The 18695-nt window shown below is 37.0% G+C and overlaps 1 protein-coding gene across 5 annotated transcripts in view; it reads left to right on the forward strand.

Annotated features, from left to right (window-relative positions):
* ATP13A3 (ATPase 13A3) overlaps positions 1-18695 on the forward strand; it is a 56093-nt gene that overhangs the window by 11553 nt on the left and 25845 nt on the right. For all 5 annotated transcript variants that reach the window (XM_071437744.1, XM_071437743.1, XM_071437747.1 and 2 more), the window contains exons 3-10: positions 8688-8781; positions 10524-10697; positions 11213-11383; positions 11693-11763; positions 15276-15356; positions 16077-16146; positions 16984-17118; positions 17901-17973. In XM_071437744.1, coding sequence (XP_071293845.1) covers positions 8688-8781; positions 10524-10697; positions 11213-11383; positions 11693-11763; positions 15276-15356; positions 16077-16146; positions 16984-17118; positions 17901-17973 — 869 coding nt within the window. The remainder of the gene's footprint in view (positions 1-8687; positions 8782-10523; positions 10698-11212; positions 11384-11692; positions 11764-15275; positions 15357-16076; positions 16147-16983; positions 17119-17900; positions 17974-18695) is intronic.

Below are 18695 nucleotides of genomic sequence, written 5' to 3' on the forward strand. Positions count from 1 at the left end.
ACTCTACATTGCACAATAAGGCGGCAGCCACACAGGAAAGGTTGGGCTCTTGGCACAGCCCCTAAGGGGAAATGCTTCCTTGAAAGGACCCATTGTTGCTGGGTCTGGGTCTTCAGACTCCCAGTTCTCCACTGGAATGGCTGTGGGTCTCTTGGTGCTGGGATGGGGCATCTTTGCCATCCCCATTATCTAACCAGAATAGTCTTGGTTATTTAATCACATAGAAGGGCTGAGTAAAGTTCACACCTCATGTGAGAAAAAACCATTTCTTTGGAAGCAGCCTCAGTACTCAGCTGTGCAGAGCTCATGCTGGGTGTAATGGCGCCATGCCTTACCCAAGATATTTGGAACAGTTTAACTTTCTCTTCCAAGAACAAACAAAACATAGTCTGTGAATTCTAACCCAAATGTCTGGTATACTCTTCCAAGAGACAAAAGAACTAATAAGCATCCAAAATAAATGTATGCTTTGTTGAACTCCCTGACTGTGGGACAGGTCTTCTTTCTCTCATGTCAGTTAGGTAAGAGATCGAGAAATCTGAAAAGAAATGGCTGAAGACTCTGTTTCTGCAAGCCTGAGAGTGGGAAACAAGCTTTGGGTAATTGTGAGTTTTGGTGCTTGGTTTCCAGTTGAAAATTTTCATTAATGTGAATAGCTGCTGCTTGAAGTAAGATAAATGAGATGGTGGGAAGGTTAGGTGGTAAAATGCTTGACTGATTGTCCTTGAGATGACCAACAGCTTTCCTAAATTCTCTTCCAACATATCTTCAACTTCTTCATTGCTGCTATATTAATAACAAATTTCTAAGTGATCTGAAAATAATGATCTGAAGACCAGTTAGAAAATAAGTTTTGAGTGTAGTATTAGCCTTAGTACTTCGTTATCATGATGAATTGACATACTGAGTTTATTGTTAGATGTAGAATTATCTTTCCTTAATGTAGCCTGTACTCTACTATAAACATTGCAATTGCTCTTACAGCCTGCAAAAAGTATACTTTACAAAGAATACACTCTACAAATGTAAATACAATTTTGGTTTGGTGATTGTTGGATACAATGGTCTTCCTTAGGCCTAAACACAGAAACAAAAGCTTGTATTATAACAGAAAGCCTAAGATGGGAAGTGATAAAATAGGTATTGAGTGGAGGGCTTTGTTAAAATTTAGCTCGTGTACTTGTAAAATTTCCATGTATTCATTAAACTATTATGTCATTCTTATTGTTAGAGCTTGGTTAGTTGACTAAAGTGTTAAGCTTTGTTTGTAGTACAAATTATAACCTTAACTCCTTTCAAAATGCAGTTGAAGGATTTTTGATCTTCAGTTATTTTAGTTTGTGTGTCTTACCCGAGCATCTGTTGTGCATTATGTGAATAAGTTAGCATTTAAGGGTTCAGCTGCAAGGTACTGGAGAGCTGTAAATGCATCAGCTCCCATTTCTGTAGGGTGCATTTCTTCTGTGAGGCTGCCTCTCAAGCTGAGCATCTCTTGTGTTTGTAAACCACATGCTTGTAAAAATACAGATATATTCAAATACTGAAAGCTTTACAAGTGCATTATGTGTGTAAGCTCATGGCAATGCATATTGAAGCAAAAGTCATAACCTTTTAGTCACAAAAATGTGATAGCCCCAGGCCTTTGAGTGGCATGGGTTTTGTGTTTTGGGGACAGGCAAAGAGGCTCTCTCATGTGGGATCAGGTTTGCCAGGTGGTGTGAGATGTCTCTGGCATTGTGCTGCTGCTCAGACATGGATCCTTCCAAGTCCAGGCTGTAGCAAAATCCATCTGGCACACACCATGGCTCTGGTCCTGGCTACCTGCAACACTGAGGCAGAATCAGAGGAGCAAAAATATAGAGTGCAGGCACACCTGTGTACAGAAGTTCCTTGGAGACTGAGAATCCAAAAAGAACAACTCAGAAACTCTTTCCTTAAAGGATGCACAGAGACTAATAGAGAATCTTGATTACAGACTGGTGACAAGATGTCATGAGGTGCATTTTAGCAGGACTTTCATATAGAAAGAAAGTCCTGTTTGAATAGATTTCAAGGTTTTTAATTGCAAATGTATTAAAGTGGTCCTTCTTTCATTCTCAGTGGCTGCAGATTCTGCCTGTCTTGTTTCAAAAGCTGCCAGTGGAGAAATTTTAGGAAATATAACATTATTTTTATAGATGCTAAAGTAGGATATCTTATGTAAAAGAGAAGGACTGGAAAGTAAATACAGAACTTATGTCCAAGACACTGTGGGCAGAAATCTTGATTCCATCCCTTGCAAGCTGGAAATGTTGTGTCCAAATTTGCTTTTTTGGTGATTGATTTTTAGCATGTGCAGCATATTATGAAATATGCTTTGAGAAGAACGTCCTTGTAAGCATTTTATAATCTTTTTTCTCAGCCTTGTGTCAAGGAAAATATTTATTTCCTCACATCAAGGAAAATGAATGGCCATCACTTTCTCCTAACGGTCAACTGTCTCCCAGGCTGAGTTTTCATCTTTCCTAAGAAGTCAGATGTATTTTCAGATGGAATATTTTCTTAGAAGATACATTCATTCCTCTTCCTGGCCCATTACAGCTCTTCCAGTCTGAGCATTTCTTCAGTTTTAATTTCATTACTGCTGGTATGGCAGAGATTGAGCATTAGCTGGTGTTTTGTGTATGTGTAGCAATTCTTTTACCTCTATTTTGGGCCCATTGCATGAATCCCAAAAACTTTCACTATAATGTTTGGAAAAAATGGACTTTTTGGTAAATTATCTCAGTGTGTGTGAATCTTATGGTACTGTAACAAGAATAAGCCCTAGTGGTAAACATTGCCTTTGTAAGGTCTATTCCCTTGTAGGGTTGTTTTCTTCTTGGAGTAAATTGTTAAAAGTATGGCTCTAAAGTGCAGAATTTTTGAATTTCTGAGTGACTAAATAATATTTGGCTTTCGAGCTGCAAAAAACCCCCTTTTTTTCCCTTGTGTTTTGGCAACTAGTTGGGATACAGTTCAAGGTGATGACTTTCAAGGTGTTTTTTATTCAGAAATATGAAAGGCTTTTCATGACATTGAGCTATTTAGAAACTTAATTTTTTAATAACAGAGGTGTAAGGTGGCTCTTAGTGGAGGATGTACTTGTTGTAAATAAGTTCTGAAAGAGGAGTATTAGTCCTTTAGTAGCCTATTTGGACCCAGGAGAGCATGGTGAGTCACTTACTAGGACAGTAGCTCAGATGTCAGGAATAGGAATTGTGTTTGATTGTTCTCTAGACAGGTCAGTCTAGGTTTTTTTGTTGTTAATTTTCTTCCTGTATTAGTTTACTTTGTTTGATTTATTTATTGAGAGTAATTACATAGGGTGCTGAGGAAGATTTACTTGTATTAATCTTTGCACAGAGGTGAATTTGAAGTTTGACCTCTCATGTGTCTCTTGCTTTTATTGTCTGCCTTGCTACATCTCTTGGTTTGCCTTTTGTATTCTTACCAAAGCAGAGCTGGTTGAGCCTTGCCTTGTACAGAAAATTTCCTTGTTTCTGTGATGTTCAGGTAGTGACAAAGTCTACTTTCTTAGCTGTACAGCACTCAGTCTCTAAAGGTTGTCTGATCTGGTGTGTGTGATTGCTTCATTATGCTGTGTGATAAAGTGCAAAATGCTGAGAGTGAGAAATGTGTGCATTTCTGACCCGCTGCCTTTAGCTCCTCAACGTGAACGTTGTTGTCTTCGCTCGCAAGCGCTGTAAATACAAGGAAGGGTTTGGTCAGAAGCATAGATGCTTTTAGCTGGGCAGATAGTATCAGGGCTTGTGCATAGCCCTGCGAGTGTCTGCAGGCTCCTGGGGAGGTATTTGTTGTTTGAATAGAAGGAGCTGGACCGGGCGGCCGATGCCTGGAAGCGCAGCCTCCGCGCCAGCCCGGCCACAGTCTTGCAATTGTTCGGCCACTCTGGAGGGAAGAGGAAAAAAAAAAGCATTCCAAGCAGTGCCAAATTTTCTTTGATATGTTAATCTTTTGATAACAGTTTGAAAAGCCCTTGGAGACTTTTTTTAGATTTTAGACAAAATAGTTCATTTGTCAGGACTTCCCTTGTAGATAGGGTCTCCGTTATTAAGAACTGCGTCGCTAACTCATGGTAACAAAAGCAAGTGCAGAGGACAGCTGCTGGACTGCTCGTTGGTAAGAGAAACTATTAGTTACTGCAGGACTTTTTACAAAAATCTGAAAAGAATAAAGTAGGGAGCGTTTAAGATACAAATGTGGAAGTTTACTCATGTATTTTAAGCAGACAGATGATAAGAGCATAAGCAAAATTAATAAGTTGATAATTTTTATATGTGTCCATACATGGATTTTATTAAAGACTTCAGCTTTAAAAAATGTTTTTTAATCTGAGAAATTTGGGGTTTAAATTGCCCTGTCGTTGCAGGAGATATCAAAAGTTTCTTCTTTTGGAGCTGTAATTTGTCCAGACTTTTAAAATTTTCTCTTGAAGCTATGAAACTGCCACTTATATTGAAAAACTGGAAGAGTAAACAGTGTATTATTTAGTTTTTAAGGATTGTGGAATTCAGACAAATGTTGAAGGCAATAGAGGGAAGATTGTCTTTGCTTCCCACCAAATCAATCTCTGAGGGTAAAATCAAACTCTAAGGGTAAAATTTGCACTGAAGTAGTTTACTAATTATGCCAGTTGTTAGAAAACTACCTTGAGGTAAGCCCGTAGTCCTTTGAAAGTGTGGCTTGCAGGAATCTTCAGGTGTACTGATGGAGACTTGCTCTGGTGTTTTTAGAACAATTTCCTTAATAAATACGCCATGACTTCACTTGCATCTATTATACTGTTGCTACAAATGTTTGTTACTTTCAAATATTTTGGTACAATTGCTTGGTATCCTGATTTAGTCAGGATAGATGAACAAATATGGAGTGGTGTAGTAATTGAGAAAAAGTGCAGCATTTTCTTCATTGTGAGGGATGCATATAGTTTTAAGCTCTGTACACTGCTGTAATTTCTTTAGTGATCCAATTTTTGATTTATTTTAGCTCCAAAATAAGCATCTTATTTGGACTTAAGTATCAACTTAGGTCTGAGGCTGCAGGTGCTGCTGTCCTGCTCACAGCTGCACACTCTTCAGGACAGTTACAAATTAGAAATGCTGTTCAACTAAATTTTTATATACTGTGTTTTGCAGAGTTGCAGTTTTACTGTTTAAGCTTGTGACTCAAATGTATGCTCTTAGAAATACTTAGCGTTCAGACACTGTTCAGCTGATCTCTAGACCATTTGTTAAATTTATTTCTACATTGTTACAAAATGTTGCAAGAGATTTCATTCTCTGAGTCTCGGTGGCAAGCCGCCTTTTCTTTTACAGACCTTTTTGATATTTTCTACTATTCTGATTCTAGAATATGCTTAGCTATACAGTAACAATGAAATAAGTAAGAATTATGAGTGGAGTGATAGTAACTTTCAGCATTTCCATTGGTTAGAAGTCTTTTTTCTTTAAAAGGTTGCTATTTTCAATTTGTTACAAGGGGCAGAGGATTTCTCTGGCTTTTCACTCCAGGGCCAGAGAGAGGCTGCATGACAGCCTGTAATGTGCATCAGAGGCACATTGTATTTGGATATTTCCATGTTCATTTTGCTTATTGCAAGTAGATTTCCACCTCACTTCAATTTGAGTACTAATAAAATGTCATACTTTCTTACTTGGTCTGGAAAGACCAAGGTTTATATTTAAATCTTTAATTAAAGGTTTAAAGTAATGTTTAATTCCCCATCATATTATAGAAGGAAGGAAGTAAAACTCAAATGCAGATTGCTAAAGTCTCTTCTGAACTGGTAAGGTTTTTTCAGTCTGACCCAGCAGCCTGAAGTCACCCAAGGAGGCAGCACCATGTGGTGGTGTTCAATCCCAGCTTTCAGCAGGGCAGTGGGACACAAACCCCAGAATTTACCCATTTGAACTCCTGGTGACATGCTTGGGCTGATGGTGTGCCAGAAGAGAAATGATAGGAGAGAAAGTGCAGTTCTTTCTTGTGGAATAGGAATAACTTTCATGACCCATCAATGAAGAAAATATTTCTATAATGCTTTTTAAGTTTAGAGATTTGAATTGGACTTTAATATGGAAAATTACCAGCAGTATGTGCCATGTTAAGAACTTGTGTTAGTTGAAGGTTGTTCAGTAAATGAGTCTGTATAAAATAATGCAGATGGAGCTAATGATGTGAGTCAGAAATAGCCTCCTCATTCTCCTCATGTATTCCCTGTCTGATTCTACCCAGCTGTTCAAAGAGCTTACTGAATCACAGGAATTATTGCTAGTGTTGAGATTTCCTTTCATACTTCTTCAGACCCACAACTTGATGTTCCTTCCCATTGCCTAAATGAAGGCAATTGCACTTCTCTCTCACACTGCCATGGTGTCCCATAAGGTCTCTGTGCTGATATATTGGCCAAATGAAAATCTCAGTTGAGATCCATTGATCTGGAAGCTATTTACATTTATTTTTCTGCCTGGTGCTTTCCTGTATCAAGCTCCTCCTTGATATGTCCATCAAGGTTGGAGAGTTGCCTGCAGGACCCTTTTTGATGTTACTGTACATGATAGTGGGGAAGTGTGTGTTTGTTAAAGAGCAAACTAGCTCAAGTATGATTAACCTAATAATTCTTTCCTGGACCTGTGAACTCTATTAGGAGTATAATTCTGTCAATACACAGAACATTTTCTGGCTGCATGACTTCTTGGTTGAAAATGTGATTTGTATGGTGTACATAAAGTTGTTTGATGTAATTAATTCGGAGATTGTCCTCAGGAGCTTTCTTAGCAGTCCTGTGTAGATGTAGGACAGCTTTTAACTGGTTCTATGTGTTACCTACATCTTTCCCAGGATAGAAAGCTCCTTAGTTAAGAAAAGTGGCAATTTAAATAAAAGTGTGGTTTAGAACTTTAATGACTAGTGTGGCTTAATTTCCAAGTAAATCTGCAGTAATATAGTATAGCAATAGAAAATTTTCAGCTTAACAAGTCAAAGAAAGTGTGAGCTGGTGTTCCCATCCAATGTTGGCAAGTTCTCTCCATTCAGAACAAAATGCCAACTGTATCAATCTATGAAGAACTGAGCTGCTTCTCACCTGAGACTCAGCTTTGTGCTGTGATGCAGTTCTCTCCTTTGAGTGTGTGCTTCTACTAGGACCTTATTCAGCAGTGGGAATAGATTTCTGAGGAGATCCAGTTTTGGGTAGCAAAGGAAACCTTTGCTGTTGGGTTCCTGCTTCATTTATTGGGTTAAGTGGGAAGGAGATGGTAGGTGGCAGAAAACACGTGTGGCTGTGATGCTGTAGATAAACTGCAGGAGGTGGGAACAGGGACCCTTTGAAGCTGGCATTGCTGGTGAATGTAAGTGCATGGATCCAGGGGCTGGCTTTGAGAGGATCTGACTTGTAGTCTGGAGATTTGGTTTGTGAAAATGTTGGGGACTTAATGGTAGAGAAGTTGGTAGTGATTGTACTAATTAACATTACTTATTAATAATAACATGTACTTATTAATAATAACAGCCTGAAAAAGGACAATTAGGGTAGCTGCTTGTGCTGTGACTTAATACTTTAGAGGATTGGTTATAAGCTGTGGTAGTAAGTGCTGTCTTCTGAGAGATTTATGTATGTGCAGTAAATGAAACTGAAGTGCAGAGAATTACAGTTAATCTGTGTCTTGGCAGGTGAGCACTGGCTATATCGTGATTTTAATTGTTGTGGTTTTTTGTTCCTGTGCATTAATTATAAATTGTATACAATTAACATGTACAGGGGTCCCCAAATGAAGGTTAGATGCAGTTTTAATTTCAAAAATTTGGTGGTTTGACACGGTACTTTTGATTTTTCTTGCTTCTGCAATGAGGAAAATTCTGATAAGCCTCACTGTATTTAACCTTTGTTAGTAGCTCTCCCCTTTTGGAGTAGGGATCTGTGTGCACTACATTCATCTTGTAGACAGTGCCATATTTTTTCCATGCCTTTTCTTATTCATGAAAATTGTGATCATAATCTGTTCTCAAAGCACTTCTCAAGATTAGCAACTGTGAGAGATTTTGATGCAAATTGAATAGTAGAGGAATTGGAAAGAGGGGGAAAGATGGACCAAAAAGCATGTCTTGATTTAGAAATAATGAACTGGGGACTAAATATTTTTGAGCAACTATTCATTCTGCTCAGATGAGAAGTGTAGCTCTCAGGGGTACTGTGCCTTTCCTCTTGAAGGATAGCCTGACTTGTGAAAGCATCTGATTGGAGCTATTACATATAGAGTGATACAAATGTGTAATACTAACCTACTTCTTTTAAGCTTTTTTTTTATTTACATTTCCATCATGAAGCTTGCAGAATGTACCAAAAACTGCTTGCTGCATGTAGAATGCAGCTGAGTTAAATTGGTACAAGCTTCTTCCTCCTCTTTTAGAGCCTGGTGTTTATGCAGGATTTCACTTGTATTTATCTGATGTTCCATCATAAAGTTTTATAGACCTCCTTGGATAGTTACTTCTAGAAACTAGTAACAGTGCAAATTGAAGATAAATATTAACATTTTGTCAGTGTTGTGTTTTATATATGTACTTACTGAAAGTAACTTGAAACACAATAAAACTTAGGTGTAAAATCACTAATGTTGTTTCAGTTTTTAATTCTTGTCTTGTTGAAGGTCTTCCATATCTCAAGTTGAGAAGTTTCATATCATACTAAACATGGAGAAAGAAGAAAAGAAATATGTCAATAAAGCAGAGGAAGATGAGATGGTAATGAATTCTGTTAATCTTTTTTATACAATGAAAGAAACACATTTACAGGGTTTTCTGCTTAAAGGGGGCATATTACACTGGGAAGTGGATTGTCTTTGTTTAATCAATTTAGGAATTATATAAGATTATCATTGGCAATATTTTTTGGTATTAAGAAATTAGTCTTGGGATAGGAAAGGTTTTTATTAAGGTCAGTAGTCCAATAAATAACACATTTTGGTGTTTAACATTTCCACTTTTACAGATGAAAATGGAAACAAAGTGAGTTGTGTTTTGTTTTTTTTTATTATTACCATTATTTTGTTGTTCTTTGCTTAGTTGGGGTTTCTTCTCTCCAGATCCTGGAGATTTTTTGTTGTATTTTAAAACAGGTTAATGCTTCATAATGTGATTCAAAGCAGGAAGCTTTGACAGGAAAGTACTAGGAGTTAATCTTTCAATTTCTAGTCCACTTGGGGTTCATAGGGATTTTTCTTGTCCATTTGGTATATATAGGGATTTTTGCTTCCAAAAATGATAGGTTTCTGTGACTGTTCTGTCCTTGTCCACACTGCTAGGAAAAGTAGTTCTTCACTAAATAGCTCCAATACAGAAAGTAAGCAAATGCATCCTAGAACAGGAGGTGCTTATGGCCTGATCACTAACATAAATAATTTTTTTTAGGAAATGATTTTATTTTCTCCTGTAAAGAAGCACTGATTTCTCTCACCATCTTTCACTCACCTATTTTTATTGCTGAAGAGTGTTTTGGGGGTAGGAGAAAATAGGCTTTACTTCTGCTTTTTGTCATCAGAGAAGGTGGCAAACCAAACTTTTGAAAAGCGTTTTCTTAGGAAAGGACTTTAAACAATTTCTAACACTGTTTAATGAAAAGTGAAAAAAAAATCCAAGAAGTTCATGTCAGTGTGAACAATGGGTGGGACTCAATGGGAAACTTCATTACCCTTTTACAGCAGGAAATATAATCTAATGATGTAATGTGAAACTCAGGAATATAACACAGTGTCTAGTAAATCACTAAATTATTTTCTGTTCCTGGCTGTCATCAAGTTAACTTGGTGCTTGCATACTGAATACTTGGGGGTTTTTTCATGGGAAAAGGGTTTTTCTAACTCGTGCAAGTTACAGAACCTTAGAGTGTGGCTTGGAGTTTGTAAAGTAGCATTTCTTTTTAAATGGCAGGCAAACTAAGCAAAATTCTCTACTAGAAAGTGATGTTAGATATATTTTGGGGCTTTTTTAGAATGTATAAAATTCAGCCTGCAATAGTAATTCAAAACTGTGAATGCTAGCTGATCAAATGCTTTGTCATAAAATCAGCATTTGACAAAGCCACACACTTTTGCTCTTAAGTGTTCAGCTGACTGTGCTGTGTCATGGTCAAAAATGTTGTTGTTCACTGAGAGTTAAGGCAGGTTGTGTTGCAGCCTCAGTCCTTAGGGAGCAGTGCAGAGAGGAGACAGTCTTGCAATGAAATGTTTTACACAGTGTGGATGATCTGCCTCTGTCAGGCTTTTATTGATGTTTATATTTCTGACTAAGCAAAACAGTGTTCCTTTTTGCTTCCACTCCACCATGTATTAAGTATTCCAAATCTTTCCTTCCCCCAGAAAAGAAAAAAGAGGAAATGGCTTTGAAATTTGATTTGCTTTAAATACTGCACATTATGAAAAATTAATGTTGGCATCCCAAGCACAGTAATTAAGAGAGTCATCATTACCTGTTTTACTGCCATGCAGGAGATCTATGGCTATGATCTGTGTCGCTGGAAGCTGGTGCTGGTTGCTGTGGGAGTGATCTGTTCTGGTGGCTTTCTTCTCCTCCTCCTCTACTGGATGCCCCAGTGGCGTGTGAAAGCAACGTGCAGAAGGGCTGCTCTGAAGGACTGCCAGGTGGTTCTGCTGAGAACGACTGTAAGTGTGCAGGGGATGTGCTTCTCCCTGTGTGCAGCTCCTCCGGGGTGCTGGAGTAGAGCAGTCCCTGCCTGCAGTGTAGACATGACTGTGCTTTACAGCAGTGCAGGACGGTGCTCCTGGGAATGACTGTGTGGGAAGGCTGACAGCTGTTTGCAGTGGGCATAGCGAGTCCTCTGTCTTGCAGTTTAATCAAATACAGCAGTGGTGTTGTCATCAGCACTTACAGAACAAATACCTTGTTCCTATAAGCTGAAACATGGTTTCCCCTCCCTTGTTCAGGAAAGATAATATTTGCTGAAGTAAGGTGTAACTGCTGACCCGAGTGCAAAAATGTGCTTTTAGAATTGTGGAGAGAAAATTATTCCTAAGGTAGCTGATATTAACATGGAGATATGTTCTGTAATTCTGTATGGGCTCTACTAATCTATGATCTGTGATTTTGCTACAGCTGTTGTAGTAAAATGCTGTTCAAATGCTCTTTCAGCTAAGTCATTTCCCCCCCTCTTTTGAAGGATGAATTCAAGATATGGTTTTGTGCAAAGGTTCGCATTATGCCTTCCTTGGGAGCCAATCCTTTACAGAATCCTAACCCCATCATGCACAAGGTTTCAAATGGCCATGCTGTTCATTTCTCTGAATCTGCTGCAGAAGAGAATAAAAATGATTCGAGAAAACATTTGCCTGTAAGTAAACTTGCAATACTGTGCTGGCTGATTCTCAAGTACTATTGAGAATAAACACATACAGTACAGTACATGTGAGCTGCTACTTTTGTTTGAAAGGCTAACTCATTTTTGAGTGGAACAGAAATCTCCTCAATCACCTGTTACTGAAAATTGTGGAAAGCTTGAAAGATTATGTTGAAAGAAAAGTATTCATTTTTCAGTGAAGCTTTTCTAAATTCAATTTCTATCACCTCTCAGAATAAAGTCAGTCAGAAGAAAGGTGTTAAGTGGCACCAGTTTGACATCTATATTTTGTTGCCCTTACAGATTCGTTACTTCACACATCACAGTGTGAAGTATTTTTGGAATGACTCAGTTCAAAGTTTTGATGTTGTACGGTAAGAACACTTTTTTCTTATGTGTTGTGCTTCAAACTATATTAAAAAAAGTAAAATAGCATGCCTAAGAACATGCTGAAAATTGGTGTTATTTTCTGAGCAGCTGTTTTAGCTCATGGAGTCTTTGTTTGAACCATAGTGAGGGCAGGGAGAATGTGGAAGGAAGGTGTTTGTTTAATCTGCCTTTATCAAGTGTGATTTGTGTAGGGTGACAGGCTGCATGCTTCTGCAGACTTTTTTGCCTGTTCTTGGAGTGTTACTTCAGAATCAGAGCACCTGTTCATAGACAGTACTACTTCTATAAACATTCAAAAACTTTGCTTATGGTAGAATAACTTCATTTTTAGTGTTGCTGAGCTAGACCTAAAAGGAGTATCTAGGAAGAAGAGGAATTCACCAAGTACCTATTTTGCTCATGTTTGTGTAGGTCTATTTCTATATTTTAGTGCAGTTGGGCTGGATCTGAGCCATCTTTTGTTACTCTTTAGTAACAAAAACAGGTCTATTGCACTGATAAAAAATGTCTTAGTGACCATCACTAGCTTGTGATGCACTGTATTTTCTTTTATCCAGCAACACTGTTGCATGATGTTAGGGTTGAAGAAGAAAGTTTTTCTTCCTGTGATAAGGCCATCTCATAGTGCCACAAGTTAAATGAGCACAAGCTTCTCCATTTTTGGCAACTGCCCATTAAAACAATAAATTCAGATCACAAATAAAATCTACTTTAAGCTTGAATTAGGAGTGTTCACTGTATTGAACCATCATATGGAGATGGGGTTTTTTCCCCAAAAAGGTATGTGCAAATAATATGAAAAGTTATCAGCAATGAAAACAATATTAAGAAATTGCTGTAACACAAGCAATTACAAAACTGAGCAGTCCTTATCTGGGAGGGTGGAAATGTCTCACTTCTCAGGAGTAAGTAATTAAAAGTTTTGTATGCATTTTTTGTGTTTAGTCTCCCATGAAATACAGTCGTGCAGGTAGTGACACTCATAATTTTGCATTGCAGGCTCCTGTTTTCATGCCTATAGTGCTCCTAATTTAAACTGTTCAAAGGGAATAGTTCCCACAGATGAGATTAAGAAACTGTACTTGTATGTTAAAAATAAGTATTGGAAAAAAATCATATGACTCCATGTGTTTAGAAAAAAATATTGTGCCTTAGCATTAAAGCAGTGACTTGAAACTTGGCATTTGTGGCTATTTGACTGTGCCTTTTGATGTTCTTGTGATAACTCAGCCAATTTATAAGCCCTGGAAGAATCTCAGATATGCCTGTGAAGTTATGGGAGCATTTATTCAATCACATTCTTGCTGATAAGCCAAACTTTCCTTTGTTTGATGTATTAGCCATGACTGAGCCTGGCCACTTGTTTAGTCAGGTACAGTAGCTGAGCTGGACATGATTATTTAGCTATTGAATAAAAAAGAGGAGAAAGAAAGGATTTGAGACATACTGGATACTGTTAGAGCACTAAGTCACTTTTCCACAAGGTCAGATAAAAATGCCAGTTTGTTACAACTTTCCTCTAAAGTGTATGGTTATGCAGTGAAGTACTAGATACCATGTGCAAAATAATATCTGAGCTTATGAATGATAAATATTCTGAAAAGAAGTCTTGAAAAATTTGTCCTTCTCTAAGATATGTCTTCTTATTCTGCCCTTCAGTTTATATGTATAAACCAAAACTTGATATTACCTGATAACATGGTAGAGAATCAAGTTAATATTTATAAAGAGACAGACTGTGAGACAGAGGCCTTTTTATAGTAAAACCCTTGAAGCAGGCAGCACATTTGTAGTTGTAATCTAAGCACAACCCTGCATCATGAGGAGCATTCACTTTGGGCTGCCAGTTATGCCAGCACTCAGAGACAGAACAGTTTGATCACATCATGAAAGGCTTACTGCAACACAGAAGGGGGGCAAATTAAGATTTCTTGGGCAACTAATTCAGTTATGAGAGCTTGAGTTTCATATCATTGTTCTTTTTATATTACCATAATATTAAGATCACTGTTTTAAACACAGGAAATGCAAGTGTAATTGTTCTTGGACTAAGTCAGACTTGGTCACATAGCCAGAGAGGATGCAACTCTGACCTTGGATGTCTGTTTTGTTTTAGCTGCTGTCAACTGAATTTCTGAGTGGGTTGATGAGTGCTTTATATAATAAACTCTGCACACAGGGATTTTAATGCCCTGGGAATTCAGTCTGTAACAGTAGTGTAAAAAGCAGAGAGCACTGTGCTAGAAGCTCTGTCCTTGCATGGACATTGCACACATAAGGATGCATATTTGCATATAGAGAACTTAAATTTAGGGACCCTTCTTAACTCCACTGTTACATTTCTTTTCCTACAGAAAAAGAAAAGTTGTTCGTGGTAGAGTGGGAGGAAAGACACAGCTATTAACAGAATTTTGTGTATTTTTAAATTTAAAATAGTATTTCTAAAATCCTTAAACTTAAAAAGGTTTAGAGAAACCTGCCAAACTTAGGGCCAGGTTAACACATAATTTTCATCTTCTGTTCTTGTACAAGCAGTTGGTGGAAATGTGATCCTAGGCTTTGCAGTAGTGAGGATATTTAAAGCTTTCCCTGTGTTCCTAGAGAATGGAAGTAATTGTTACAAAATATGCACGTAAAGAGTTGGATTTTTTCTTTTTTTCTACTCGGACAACTCTGAATCCTTTTTGACAGATAACTTAACAGATATCCAATATAAAAAACATTAGTGTTGGTTTTGTCATGATGACTGTGAAAGCCTTTTGGAAGGTGATATCTTCCTGTGCATCCAAAGTATGTCCACAAGAAAATGCCTGGATATTGGGCAGCATACAAGTGATTTACTGCATTTGATAGTTAATACAATCCCATAGCTGTAAATATAACAATGTTTTAGATGTTTCTGCATATCTGTAGATTTCCTAAAGCACAGCTTTCACAGCATGTGGAGAAGTCCTGTGAAAATGAATCTTCTGGTGATAAGAAAAACTGAAAATGTAGGATGCATTTTTCCTCATCATGGATAACACTGTGATAGTAAGATGCTGTAAAATAGCTGTGGTATAGATTTATTTAATAAATTGATTAATAATTTTTTTAAAAACTTCCATTACTACCTATAGTCAAACAAAGATAATTTGAAGAAATGTTAATTCACATTGATTTCATATAACATTTTATAAAACTTGCTCACTTTTTAGAAGCCTTTGAATACGAGTTATGCTAGTATTCTACTTCATTTTTGAAATGTCTCCATTTTGATTGGAATGGGTATGACTATCCTACACAGTAAGATATATCAACAAGAAGATTGCTTTTAATGTGTCACTGGTATCTGCAGTTGTGACAAAACCAGCTAAGAACACATTTATCCATAGATTTTGTTGTTTTATAAAATGGTGGATACCTCTTGGCAAAGACCTAGCTCTTTTGAGTCACTGAAGACTTAATTTTAAATATCAGATTTCTTAAATAACTCATTGACTTTTCCTTTATTTAGAGGCCTAGATGAATCTACTTTCTGCTCTGCAATTCATAACGAACACAGCACAGGACTGACAAAGGGAATGCATGATTACAGGTAATATTGCAGTAGTACTTGAGGGAAGAGTTGTTGATGTTTCATTACCTGTGCTCAGAGTGTTAAAAAGCCCAGAAGACAATTGAGTGATCAGTGTCTGATTTTTTTGAAAATGAGACCTTCATACAGGTTGAAATATGGGAGCATCTGCTTGCTTATCAATTCATCTTCTGGCAATTTGTGTCTAAAATAAAAGCCTTTCCCCTCAGATAATTTTAAGGGCTTTTTCATGTCACTGCCATTTAATCAGCTCTGATCCCATCAGAGCTTGGTTTCTTGAAGCTCCCTTTTTCATGATTTGCCTTTTTTTCATGCTGAGAATAAAACTAAGATACAGGACCTTGAAAAGATTGTCTTACTTGCAGGGTAAGAGTTAACACTGGTTTAAGCTTAAGGTAATGAGAATCACATACTGGATTTCAGAATGACATATTTAATAACATTGGACTCATACACAGTTTACAGAGAAATCTTGTTATGAAAGAATCTTAAAAATAAGGTACAGTTTAAATTGAAGTATAAAAGAATTATCTTTGTATTGAAACATCTCAGTAGGTAACTGTTTTCTGAAAAGCACTTTTTGAAACTATGGTAAATAAGAAGAGAGTCACAGATTTGGGGACATGTTATACTTTATCAGATTAGTGGAATTACTTTGACATCAATAAGACTCCTAAAAAATCTTAACTTTTTTTTTTGTATTTTTCTTTTTTAATACAGAAAAGCATTCTATGGAGTAAATGAAATTGCTGTGAAAGTGCCTTCCATTTTTAAGCTTCTGGTTAAGGAGGTAAAATCTTTAACAAATCAGAGTAAAAAGGTATATAATTGAAAGTTGTTTCAAGTGCAATGACCATTGGCTGTTGGAAACCTTCCCCTAGAGCCCAACTTTCTAAAACAAAATGGTATGGACAATCTTTTTGAGCTCTCCAGCTCTCCTTAGAGCTACAGATGCCTCAGCTATAAGCTCTCCAGAGTTCACAGCCTGGTGCCTTAGTAAGGACATTAGAAACATATCAGAATTCTTTGAAAGGGTCAGCATCTTATTTATTTTTTGTAATTAATTTAAAACATAAAATGACTTGCGTTCTCCATGAGCATGCCAGGGATTATATATTACAATGTATTTATTTTTATGAACAAATGAAATGTACTATTGTTGGATTTGTTCCGTTTTCCTTGTATCAGGTGGATTTGAATAAGTGGTTTGTTATCTTGTGTTATAATAATGCACAGTAGAACTTCTCAACAAAGACATTCTCCAACCTGATCTAACAGAGTAAGAACTTGAGGTACCAGGGCATTATTAAGAATAAATAGAAAATAACATCCAAATTTGTTTAAGAATTATAACTTGAGGGTGCATCAGATATTGCCATTACCTTGTTTTGAGGTGTAGGGGAAAAGGCATGCAGTCTTCGAAGTCTGTATTTGTGTATATTTGAGTGAGAACTGTGCTTTTGAGGGGCTGAGGAGGTAGTGAAAAAAAGGATAATTTTGGCAAATCAAAAAGTATGTTTAAAGAACTGAAATTGTCTTCCCCCAGAGGAGGAAAATTTCAGCTTTGTTTTGATGGAGAACCCATGCGACCTTTTGGTGTAACTTGAATGTTCTGTCACTCTTCTAGGTTCTCAACCCTTTTTACATTTTCCAGTTGTTCAGTGTGATATTGTGGATCACTGATGAGTATCACTACTATGCATTAGCAATTGTGATTATGTCTGTAATATCCATTGTTAGCTCACTCTACACCATTAGAAAGGTAAGTTCAAAGAAAATGGATGCATCTTTTTGGCTTTTTACTCATTGCCTTATTTTGTTAGGAAATTGCCTGCAAATCTTTAAGAATTTTTCAGAGTTATACAGATAGAATATTGCTATGCATTTTCCCTCTTTGAGCTGAAAGAATTTGGATTTGTAGTTTTCTTTGAGGCCTTTGCAGCCTTTCCACGCTGATGAATCAATAGGTTGGCCTCAGACAGCAGAAACACTCCCTTGCTTAAATAAAACCCGGACACAAGTTTATGTACCAAGTTTTATTGACAGTAATGATTCCATCTTGTGTTGTTTCCTTGTTTGAAAAGGCCCTGCAGAACTGAGCACCAGTGAAGCACATGGATTATTAAACTGGTGATTCAGTTTGCTCTGTAGACTTAGCTGATGGGAATCAAAGTAGTAATTATCCTTAAATTGCAATCTCTGAATTCAGACCAGAGACAAAAAACCCCAAACAACTTCTACCTTAATTCAAGTTCATACAACTACTGCAGCTGTTACTTTTGTAAATGACCACATGATTTTATAAGATTTTTACAGGACAGTGTATGTTTGCTTCCAGGATGCTGTTAAAATAGGAGCCTGTACAGGTTGATGCACTTAAACTTTATTTGCCCATAAGTTTTCTAAACTATGTTCAAGAGAATGTTTTGAGTAGCATTTTGTTGTTAAAGAGTGTTAGAGAATCTCATCACTTCTACTGCAGAATGTGCATTTAGAAGAAGACAAGCTGTGCTTTTGAATAATGAATTTTTCTCCCTTTTGCAGCAATATGTTATGTTACATGACATGGTAGCAGCTCACAGCATTGTAAGGGTTTCTGTCTGCAGAGGAAACCAAGGTAAATTTCACAGGTGGCTTGGAAGGTTGAATTTAAATTGCTTACGGAGTGTGAGTGTAAAGTGCATCTGCATCTGTTCTTTCTTTAACCAGTTTGAAATGCTTGCATTCCTTAGCAAAATTGCATGTGAAAAGAAGTTCAAAGTCGAATTTAGATAGTGGAATGTGTTCAGGGTTAACCTTCTAGATGCAATTTTCAGTGAGTGTCAGGTTTGTTCTAGATTAGGTGCTTGTTCTATTGCTGTTTAGGTGCTGTTTCTCATTCTCTACCATTCCACTTACGTAATTATCATTCTGGTTTCTTTCCTGACTTAAAGATGTGCATGTGTTGGGTCTCCATTACAATTTATTACCCAACAAGGGCTGCAAGATGATTTCTGAACTTCCCCTCATTTGGATATCACAGCAGTTAAAGGTGTGGTGTCCAAAAGGTTATGATGCATGATATTGTTTTTAAGACATACATTGGTGTTGGATTCATGTCTTTATACTGAAGTTAAACTGTAGCTAATCATAAATATCTTTTGTATAAGCTCATTTCCTTTCATTTGTCATGATGCACTCTATCCATGTGCTCTGGAGTTTAATCTGTGGTGGAATTGGGGTTTATCAATGGCGTTTTCTTTATATTTTTAAAATCTCTTCATGCCATTAATTAGATCAAGTTGTACATTTTATTAATAGTTATATTTGTCACCACCTGGATCTTGAGTGTGAGGATCT

The sequence above is a fragment of the Agelaius tricolor genome, unplaced genomic scaffold (assembly GCF_023055355.1).
Source record: "Agelaius tricolor isolate 1412-34295 unplaced genomic scaffold, bAgeTri1.0.p SCAF_12, whole genome shotgun sequence".
NCBI lineage: Eukaryota > Metazoa > Chordata > Aves > Passeriformes > Icteridae > Agelaius > Agelaius tricolor.